Source organism: Leptopilina heterotoma, unplaced genomic scaffold (genome assembly GCF_015476425.1).
Source record: "Leptopilina heterotoma isolate Lh14 unplaced genomic scaffold, ASM1547642v1 Lhet_217, whole genome shotgun sequence".
Taxonomy (NCBI): Eukaryota; Metazoa; Arthropoda; class Insecta; order Hymenoptera; family Figitidae; genus Leptopilina; species Leptopilina heterotoma.
The window spans coordinates 1,593,272-1,605,218 of NW_025110934.1; the positions used below are offsets into that span (position 1 = coordinate 1,593,272).

General features: G+C 26.3%; 1 protein-coding gene across 1 annotated transcript in view; it reads right to left on the minus strand.

Moving 5' to 3' along the window:
- The window catches only part of LOC122501839 (23 kDa integral membrane protein-like), a 28,411-nt gene extending 21,146 nt beyond the window's left edge, over window positions 1-7,265 (minus strand). The window contains exons 1-3 of the mRNA XM_043611603.1: window positions 7,072-7,265; window positions 3,199-3,387; window positions 2,928-3,092 (exon numbers count right to left, since the gene is read on the minus strand). Of these exons, the coding sequence (XP_043467538.1) occupies window positions 2,928-3,092; window positions 3,199-3,387; window positions 7,072-7,131 (414 nt within the window). The 5' untranslated portion in view covers window positions 7,132-7,265. The remainder of the gene's footprint in view (window positions 1-2,927; window positions 3,093-3,198; window positions 3,388-7,071) is intronic.
- Between the last annotated feature and the right edge of the window lie 4,682 nt (window positions 7,266-11,947).

Genomic DNA, 11,947 nt, shown 5'->3' on the forward strand with positions numbered 1-11,947 from the left:
CAACACTCATCTAGTTTTGTGAAAATGTTGGTCATCTACAGTCAGATTTCAAAAATTCAAAATGGTAAATTCAATAAGGTGGCTAAATTAATAAAATTTAATGATTTTACTATATAGGCGTGACGCTAAGTACTCAGAGGTATTTTGAGTCGTTGATTCCGAATCTGACGTTACTTTGTCAAAATTCAAGATGGCTGACTCAAAATGTCACCACAAATTGAAAAATGTAAAATATGCTATTGATTAAAAATTAACGATTAACACTTAGTTAAACAACTTATTCAACTATACATAAAAATTAACTATCACAAACGAACGCAACAACTTCTAATAAACCTTCGTTTCTATAACAATGTCAATTAGAGTAACGATTTATTAGGTTACAAAGCTTTTGACATCTTGTCTTTTATTTTAATTAAATGTTGCAAATACAATAGTATTTGCAACATTAACACTATTTGCAAATACTATTGTATTTGCAACAATAGTATATATTTTGTTTATGAAATATATTATATTAATAATAAAATCAGTATATTTTTGAGCTTTCCAGGCGAAAAAACTCCACTAGCTACTTTTTCAAAATTCAAAATGGCGGATTTAATATGGAGGATGAAGTATTAAAAAATCCTGTGATAGTGGTAAATTATGTTACTTTGGGGTTTTTCGGGTCGCTGAATATGAATCTTCAGTGTCGCATTCGAGCGAGAAATCGCTCGAAAAAGATCGTAAAAACGAGAATCTGGTCAATAATATGGAAAACAAATGAATACCTAAGTTATAGTTTCTTTCTTTTATAAAAAAAGAGATTTTCGATTGCTACACTAGAATCTAGAAAGTTTTTCCAATTTTAAAATGTCGAATTCAATATCGCGAACGAAATATTTGAACCAATCATAGTTTGCAAAATAATTCAATCAAGTTGTAAAAAATCGTTCTTTATATATTAGCCATTTTCAAATGTCTTTATGACATGACATATTTATTATATATTAATACATATTTATATGCATCTTAAAGACAGACTTTGATTATTTGGTTTTGTGTCTCAAATTTGTACAACTTAGAGGAAAATTAAGAAAGTTCATAACGAAATATCGGTCTTGTAACCCTAGATTTGGTATTTACAGAATTTGTTTAAAAAATCGCTCACGAAATTAATTTGGAGAACAATACAAACCACATATATTGGATTACAGTGTCTAAAGGATAGAATTACCGAATAGTGAGTACAGTAATCTTACACTACGTTACACATACACTGCACTCTCATTCACACCCATTTTAATATCAAAACCCATTAGACGGATGGTCCAGACAAATGCGAGTATTCCTAATTTCAAGACGTTCTGTAGACGCAAAATTTAGTATTAAGTTTATTAGGAAAAATTTTTAAGAGAAATTTACGAAATGTAAAAACACTTGTATAGACAAGTATGTAAGGCTGATAAGACAGGTGTACACTGAGAAAAATGGATATTAAGCCTTATTATCTAGATATTAATGGTCAATATCTGAGACAGTGAACTATGTAAACTTCTTAGATGTTCAAATTTAATATCTAAAATGTTTGAAAAAGACTTGTTCAAACATAACCTCACATTTACAGATTATACTTTTTAACATCTGAGATATTAAACCATAACATCTGGATGATATGCATTAGCATCTTTTCTTAAATATCTAGTATATTAAGAGTTTTAATATCCTGTTTTCTCAGTGTATAAACCAAATAAAATATAAATTGTATGAGGAAATTTTGGGCAGAATATAATTATACTTATAATTGTTTATGACATTTGTTTTCTTTAATTTAATTACCCAAAATTATCCTCTTTTCACATTTAAAAGAATAAGGTTCTCTACCTATGGCTGAATGAATGAATAACCAAGTAGAAGGGGAATCCACTGCCTTTAACAATTATTTGTCCGAAGTATGCGTGGGTTAAAGTGTAACAATAACAACTTTTTAAAATTAGTAAAATCAAAATTCCACTTTAACACCTGCTTTAATTTTTTCATTACACGGAGAGAGAATATATATTAAATTTTGTAAAAGTATTTTACAAATTGGGGAAAAAGTGCAACAAAGCGAAATTTTGATATAGAAAATACTAAACTTAAAAAAAAGTTTTGTGAAATTTATTAAAGTTATATAAGAATTTAATTAATATTCTTGATATTTGATATAATTATACTAAATTTCACATAAGTTTTTTTAAAGTTTAGTATTTTTTATATCAAAATTTCGCTTTGTCGCACTTTTTCCCCAATTTGAAAATATTATAAATATTATATAAAATATAATCTATATTCTCTCTCCGTGTAACCCTTAAAGTACACACTTCAAAAACTTACGTTCGATACACATGTGGTCGATTTGTACCATGCAATACTTTAAAACCTTATATCTTTGTCTCAAATTGATGAAATTCAGTCGACTTTTTTTAATCGATAGGAAACGTTCTGAGGAATATGAAAACTATAGTTTTGTTAATATAAAGCTAATTTGTTAAAAAATATTTAACAATAAACAATGACATCTTTTTAAGAATGGAACGCATTTGAACAAAACACCTGGACGATCTGTACTCAGTATGTACATTAGTACTTTAAAGGTTAACTTTCATGTTTTTCAAATTGTTTAACTTTTCGGAACTCAGAATCAGTTAATAGCGTGTAACTTTTTCATTTTGAAAGTCAGTCATTAGCGCATTAAAATGTGTATATTAAATTAGTTTTATAATAAGAGCATCTAAATGTAGCCTTTGGATTAATACTACAGAAAAATGTGGCTGTCCAAATCGAGAAAATTGTATGAGAAGTTCACAATATGATGAACTGTTATGAAGATTGGAAAACTGTGACTCTGGTGATTAAGAAAATGTAATGATAATGTTAAATTAATATTGATAATACCTCGTTACCTTTGATTGCATACGATCCCAAAGTTTTTTATGATCCGTTATAGCTAAAGAAAAAGCTTTTTTTGCTTCAAAGGCAGGAATTTCATTTATTTCTTCATGCTTAACAAAAGACCAAATTCCTGTAGAGAATTCTACAAGTGTGATTAATCCAAGAAAGAAACTAAACTGTAAATAAAATTAATAATACATTTTTTTACTCATATGAAAATTTTCAAAGTGTTCGATAAGTTCATTAGAAATTATATTGAGTACGATATTTTATTAGACTTACCGTAACTGCTGGAGATAGATTGTTGTGATCCACTGAATAGTATGCCCACCATGCAAGAAGAATTGATAAAATTCCCATTCCCAATAAAATTATAGCTGGTCCACACACTTTATTTGGTGTAAGAGGAGCATATTCATATAATCGATAAATGGAATATCCAGAAGTAACGCTCACAATTATTCCAATAATCTGAAAAAATAATTAATTTTGTAAATATAGAGTAGATGGGTCAAGATTACAGGAAATATGAAATTTTGTTAAAATGTGAAATTGCTTGACCTGTAGCTTAGAACATTAACTTTTTTTTGCGTGACAGTGTAATGAATGACAATCTTATAAAATTTGTTTAATCTTATGTAGCAATCATGTTGTGTCAGTCATTTTTAAATTGTTAAATGTAACTTCAAAATTTTTTTCTAAAGCGATATACTTATGCTCACAGCCTAAACTCTAAAATACCCTAATTGATATTACTATTACTACACCATCACAATAGATCGACAGTAGTATCTTATGAATGTTAAGAGTTTCGTGATCCAGCACGGAAATTCTACCTCTAATCAGTTACTTGTTTATATCTACTATTTTTGATTTGTTGTTTTTGATTAAGAAATCTGCATTTATATATTTCCCTATTTTTCCTTTTTTTGATCGAAGTTTCCCCTATTTACCTATTTTGAACCAATTTTATGCTGTAAAGACAGAAATTCAATGTAAAACGTCAAGAAATTTATCAATCCTCCAAGTCAAATATTAAAAAATAAAAAACTCAATTTTACGTTTCGATAGCCCTGCTATTTCGATTTTGTGCGATCAACACAACCGGCTTAAATTGTTTATGTTAATAATTCAATGTGTTTAAAAAGTGAGTACGCAGAAAATAGAAATAAACTTTATGTCCCATGTAGAAAAAAACGTGTCTGTGGAAAAAATTCTTTTGAACTTAAAATTCCAAACAGAACTCGGCAGTCGATAAACTATTTGTACTCGGGAGAGGTTTTCTACAGTTTTCCTCTCCTTTGGCGGGAAATCAAAAGTAAATATGGAACAAGCTATTCTTTTTAATGTAGAATTTTCGTAGTACATTATTTGTATTTAGATTTTGTTTAAAATATTAGTTTAATGCTCACAATTAACTCAAATGGTTATATTTTTATTGACACTAGAAACGTGAAAAAAATTGTCAAAATTCAAAAAAGTGAAAAAGTTTTTTCCTAGATTATTTTTTTCTAGATTAATTGAACGGCTCAATATTCATAAAATGAGCTGTCCTTGTGCACAGCTCATTTTTCTCACATTTGGAACCGAATTAGAAATTTTGTTATACAATTTAGATTTTTGGTGAAAAAAAGGAAAAATCTCCTACTTTGTTTTATAATTTCTTCCGTTGATTGTTCAATTCAATTCAATAAACGAATTCAATAAACGAATCGGTTCTGTTGAATTAAAAGAAACTAATATATTAATACAAAATTAAAGATTTAGAGTCTTGCAGAATCTAAAAAGTACATTTCCTCTAATATTATTACTATCCTCTTTTTTAAGCTGTTACTGTGACCTTGAGGGGACATTTCTTGCACCATAAAGTGAAGATATAATTTCACCAAACTTATTTAAACAAGATGGGGATTCTTAAGAATTGTTTTTACAAATCAGTATCTTTTATACCTAGTTAATTTAATTTAGAAAAGTCTTTAGAAATGTAAGAAATAAAATCCTATTATATAATAATTTCAATATCCGAAATAGAAAAATTTTTTTGAAAGAATGAATTTGTTATTAAAGATTGAAAAAAAATATTTTCTGAGGATTTTTAATAATCTTTGTGTCTATTTTGTGACACTAATAAGATAAATGTAAGTAAAAATTTTTTACCCAAATTCGTTAAAAGCTCTTCGAGTTATCATATAGTATATGGGTATATACAGGGTTGCCACGCAACCTGGAAAACCTGGAAATGTCAGGGAATTTTATAAACCTTGAAAAAACCTGGAAAAGTCAGGAAATTTTGATCGGAATCCTGGAAATCATTGTTTTCTAAAGTTATTTTGCTTATTCTCGAAATCTAATTTTACTTAAATATTTTAAAATTAATATTATTTAATTATTTTCACAAAGACATAATGAAAATTTTTCTCCGAAATTCAATTATTTTCAAAAATTTTAATAAAATTTTCAGCAGAATTCCAATTATTTTTAATACAATTTTCATCAAATTTCTCAAAAAATGAAATTATTCTTAAAAATTTTATTAAAATTTGTCAAGAGAATTAAATTATTTAAAAATTTGTTGATAAGATTCTTTATGAAAATTCAATTTTAAGAAACATTCAATTATTTAATAAAATGTTTATTTTTGTAGTTAAATAATTAAATTCTCGTAGAATTTTCTAATAAATATTTATTTAATAATGAATTTTAGTTAAAATTTTAGATTATAATTAAATATTAAAAGCATTATGGCGTAGATTTTTAGAAATAATTGAATTTTCAAAAGGTTTCAAATTAAAATCTTTGAAAATTTGAACTTTTCATATTTTTAATTAAGAATTCTGTAGAATTATATTTTTTCAAAAAGTTTAATGGAATTTTTTTTTAATTATTTGAAGTTTTTAATTTCTAATATATTTAATTGATGAATAAAAATAATCAAAATTTCGTAAAATTAAATTGCAAACAAATGAATTTGAAAATTCTAAAAGAATTTTTTCAAAAATTATTTTTAAAAATTGACTTAAAGAAGAATTTTAATTGGAAATTCTAGAAATGAATAATCGTAATGATTAAAATAATTTTTAAAGAAGTTGCAGTAACAAGGTAGCAAGTTTTAATTATTATAAAATATGAAGAAAGCGATCACTCCTAGTTGAAGACTCGGAGTGATCGATATCTTTATGTTTTATAATAATATTCTTATATGTTATTGAATTTAAAATTTTTGAAAATCTGAATTTCTATGAAAAAATAATAATGGTTAAATATTTATTTAAAAATCAAGTTATTGATATTTTCGAATAATTTTCGTTTTAAAAACCTAGAAAAATTCCGTTTTTTAACCTGGAAAACCTGAAAAATTCAGGGAATTTGAAAATAGCATAAGCGTGACAACCCTATACATACAAAAAGGGATCTACAAATTTTTTTAAACCATGTTGAAAAGTTTTATAACTTAAAGGACTACAAAGTTTCCTCCACAAAGAAGCAAAAGGGGAAAGAATTTTCCAAACAGAACTTTATTTCATAAATTTGATTATTACTTTACAGTTCATAAAAATTCATAGAAATAATCTACACGAAAATCTAAACAATCTTTTTCACTAAACTAGAGATATTTAAAAAAAATGAAAATGATAGCATTACAAATTTGTCTCTTTGTTTCTCATATAAAGAAAATATTGGTAGGAGTGGCAACCATTCGTCCTTCCCTATGTATCCAACAATGTGTAAAGGTACTTAATATATGCAAAAAACAATTTCTTAAGAATTAATTTAATTATTGAATTTAACTAATAACGAACTAAATATTTATCACAAACAGATAACATGAAAATTAATTGTAAAAATAAATAAAAACCGAAAACGTTTCATGAATATTATAAGAGCCCAAATAAATAATTTATTAGAATAAACCCTAAAAAAATTAAACATTAGCCATAGAATTATTTATAATGGTCTTGCTGATATTAAACAAAACAACATTGTTTTTAGAAACCGGTGTGTCCTTAATATTTTGATCAGGTACGCGATGACTATATTCAAGTCGCTTACCTTTGTAATGCCTATGGTATAGTTTAGCGAATGTAGTAAAAGCAAGTAAAAGCTAGAAGTAAAAATGTTAAATTTTCAATTTAAACACAGTCATAGAACACTTACTCCAAAAAATACAACGCACGAGAGAAGTAGGTAACGTAAGCAGCCAAAACTGCGTGCCATCACAGATTTATATAAAATAAATTATTAGAGTTTTAAAGCAAAATCACTGCAGTAGAGCGGAGTTACTGGAATTCATTACCGCTCGCTAAAGAAAACTTGTATACTGTGAACAAGACAGCCTCGTTTATTCGAACCTGAGGATGGAATACATTCACCTACTTGTTACTCGATTCTTATCGTTTCAATGTTCCTAAAGAACTACTCCCATAAACACACATAGTATCAAATGATTTACAAACTTCAAATTTCATTTATATTTGTTAATTATAATATAGAAAATTTTATTTTAAAAAATAGTCAAATTCATTTCAAATATTCCAATAGGCACTGAGTTTTCTGAATCATGACATAAAGGCTTACTGTTTTTAAAAACTAATAAAGAAAAACTCCTTACAACCCAGGAATAGAACTTCGAAATTAAAAAAAAAAATTTTTAATCCTTTACTAAATACAAATCTAAAAAAGATGTGTTTTTAGGTCAATTCACTCCCGTAAGAAATAATATCTAGGGTACAAACCTTTATAAAAGGTTTGTTGTCAAGTTTTTTAAATAAAAGAATCGTATGGATTTTGTTTTATTTAAATGGGTTTGGTAGATTTTAAGAGAAGTGTTTCCCTGTTTTCAAAAATGTATTTTCGAGAAAAGTTTTTTTAAAGTATTCGTTAACGTATTCAAGTGAGCTGATACACGGCCATAAAAATTGTAATAACTTTTTTCATTTGTACATTTCTGCAAAAACGTTATAGAATAGTAATTTTATGATACTCAGGAACATTTTAAAGCAAAAAAAAGAAAAATCGTTTTTTTAAACCCTTAAAGATACAATTTTTAAGGATACTTATAGGTCAATGATTTTTAAAAAATCGATTTTTCTAGGCATATAACTATTTAACTATTCTGAAGATATACAAGTTCTCAAATACTATTTTCAAGTTAAGAATTTTTTAAATTTTGGATTTGAGAATGTAGACTTGTATTCAGTATAGCTTATAAGTCTGCAAATATTTAGTTTAGAAAAAAGTTATCAAAAAATGAAAATTTTAGTTTTTTCTCTACTTTTAAGAAATGTAAAGAAATTTTTTTAAAATTTTTATATTAAAATAGTATATTAAGCAACAAGGGTATAAAGGCAGCCATTTGTTTACGGTGATATTTGTGACACGAGTGGAGGTTATTTCATATGTTTACAAATTTAATGTGACTTAAATTTATTCATTTTTTCAATTAATGGGTGATTCTCCAAAAAACTTCATTTTGTATGTAGTCAAGATTTTCTAAATAATTATAATCATTTGGGAAAATACTAAGTGATATTTCACTATTTTATGACTTTTTCTAAATGTTCTGCAAGAAAAAGTTGTAAAATTTTATTGTTTAATGTATTTTTAAAATATTTTACCACCTCAAAAATCGATTTTCTAACCTGTCATCTAAGTTCTTTTCATTCTTTCAATACGTAAGACAATTATTTAAAACATGAAAATTGGTATTTTATCAATTTTTTCTAAAAGTTATGATATTTAAGAACAATTTTCTAAAATATGAATAAAATATGATTATGAACATGATAGGGCATTCTAAGCTGGAGGAAAATTATTTGCCAATTAAATAAAATTAAAAAATGTTTAAATCGTCATTCCTCTCACCCGTCATTCCTCTCACTTTTTTAAATAAAAATTAAAAATTGATATGATTGTCGGTTGTTTACAAACTGTCAGTGAAAAGTAAACCTAAAATGTATCAAAAATAGTTTTCGACAATTGTTAAAAGAGATTTTTGATAACGATAAGTATTTCTAAATCTATAAAATGTATAAGTAGATAATATTAATAAATTATAATTATTAAATAATTTTTTGTCCTTTCTTAAAAAAGAGAGTTCGAGTTGAAATCGAAATATCGAAGAACTCGAAAGGTGGAACCACACGGACACGGACACACACAAGCATGCCTGTCACAACACAACACAAAACACAAAACTCATATACAAGTGATAACAATATTTAATATATAATCATAATTGACATGACATCATGATTGTTAACTATTAGAAGTTTTAATTTATTTAAAAAAAATATATATAATACATTTTTAGAAACGTTAGAAACACAAGATAGGTTAGCTGTCAAATTGTGTGTGTATATATATTAAAGCTAGGTCGGGGCCGACATATGGCGCGCGAATTTGAATTGGTATTGTTGAGTTTGGAGCTGTCATGGACACTAAAAGAAACCTAACCTAATTGTTGAATATGATAATAATTTTTAATTAATTATGATGAATAGTAATTAAGTATGAGAATTATCCTTTCTTAAAAAAGACATGGCATAAGAACACCACACAAACAAAAAGAATTTATGTTGTTTTGGTAGCTTAAAATTATATTAAAACAAAAAAAACATATTTATTATATGAGGCATTATTCCTGAACTGCCCCAAAAATAAAAAAAAGTTCTTGGATTTCCTTTATACTTTGGAAATATGTTACCCTAATAGGTACAAGTTACTACACCAATTTACAGGTCCAACCCCCCACCCCAATCAAAAGGGTGGGGGGTTGAAATTTCAGCTTCAACTCGAACATGCATTCTTTAAACATTTGTAGTTTCTACTTAAATTATTCAATTAAAAAAAGTAAGTAGTGTTTTAGAAAGGTTTTTTTGTGTACTTTTAAAATATTTTATTTATATAATAAAAAAAAAATTTTTTTGCAAAAATTTTTTAAAATAAATAGTTTTTTGCAATTTTGTGCAAGTTCGGTAGTTTTTATTTTCTTTTTAATAATCTCAAATGAAAGCTTGGGAATTCCCCTAAAAGAAGTTATAAGTCTGAAAATGGGCCGAAACAATTTGCCAAAGATATAGTGTAATAAGTAAAATTTGTCCGTCCGCTCGCGCACTCCAGCGCGATGAACAGTGGGATTTTTTTTCAACTTACTATTGAAAATTGTCTAGAAACTACAAATTTTATCGGATGTTGATGTTCTTGATTTAAAATTACTAAGAGATCCATCAAAGTCGATTTTTGAATTTTTAATTGTTTATTTTTTTCTTGTTACTCAAAAATTTGACAAATTACAATATTTTTAGAAAAAATCATGTTAGTTTTTTTATTTTTCCATTACACATGATCGAAATCAATTTAAATTAGTCTAGTATGACCACCGGACAATTAATAAAGCATAATAAAATTTATTTAAATTGTTGCAAACAATGTTAATTAACAAATAGATTACTTCGGACCTTCTTCATAAAAAAAATTGGTTTTTTTGCAGACAAGTTCGAATTTATATCTAATTTAGTAAACAATTAATTTAAAGTTAAAAATTATCATTAATATTAACAATTATATAAACAATAATCAACTTCCTTTTGTATTTGTAAACATTTATGTCATTTTTCAAACTTTAAATATTTATATCATATGTACATTCTTTCAAAAACTTAAAAAATTTATTTGCTTAAACAATTACATTTGTTATAAACAAATTTTTCATTTTTTAACAAATAATTAGCTTTTTTCATCAAACAAAATTTTTTCCTTTTTTATATTTACTATCATAAAAAAGAACTCCTTAATGAAATGGGAATACTATAAATTATTCATTTAATTTTAATAAACATTATAAGTTAACAAATATTTAACTTTGTTCTTTTTTCACAGAAAAAATATATTTATTTATATGCATTTAAATGTAAACTGTTTTAACTGAATAATGGTTTACTTCATTAAAAATATAAATATTTCTTAACTTATAATGTTTATTAAAATTAAATGAATAATTTATAGTATTCCCATTTCATTAAGGAGTTCTTTTTTATGATAGTAAATATAAAAAAGGAAAAAATTTTGTTTGATGAAAAAAGCTAATTATTTGTTAAAAAATAAAAAATTTGTTTATAACAAATGTAATTGTTTAAGCAAATAAATTTTTTAAGTTTTTGAAAGAATGTACATATGATATAAATATTTAAAGTTTGAAAAATGACGAAAATGTTTACATCCGCCATGTTGGATCCGCCATTTTGAATTTTTGAAAACAAACATTGGATTCGTAAACAGCGACCCCAAAAACCCCCGAGTAACTAATTTTAGGCGAATTTGGCAGATTTTTAAATTGTTTCGTTTTTTTGGGATAGTTTTCATTTATTTTTTTACCCTGAGGTAAGTAAAATTTTCTTATTAATTTTTTTTACAAAGTTTATAATATTTTAAAACATATGTTACTTTGAAACCCGGAAAAAAAATTTTTTTCTTGAATTTATACCTTTTTAGGGTTCCGTACACCATAGGTGTACTGACGGAACCCTTATGAAATCACTCGTGTGTCCGTCCCAGCCACGCAAAATGGGCTGTCCCCCCCTTAACTTTTACAAATCTCAACCTGGTGAGTTGAAATTCGGCAGGGATCTTCAGTTTTAAGTGCAGATTACAGGAAAAATATAGCGAACCTCCTCATCTGCAGAATCATCGGATGAAATGATTTCATTCATTTTTTGATTGAAATATTCACGTAAAATCACCGAGAAAAGACAAACTTTTAGGTTAAGTAACACAATGCGGCAACCACTACGCGTGTGAACGATTCGCGCTTTAAATTCTCTGCAGGTAACACAGATAATGTCGAACACTTTTTGCTCCCGCTGTTACAGAGGGCGCTCGAGTATTTCAACCAATGCACAAATCTTCGACTTCCTGCTGCGATAAGGCTACAGGAAGTGCGTACTTTCGACCAGGGTATGAAGAAAAATTGTTTATAACATTGTTTGTGATGTCATTTGTGATGAGAAAATGTGTCAATAATTCATTTTTCTGA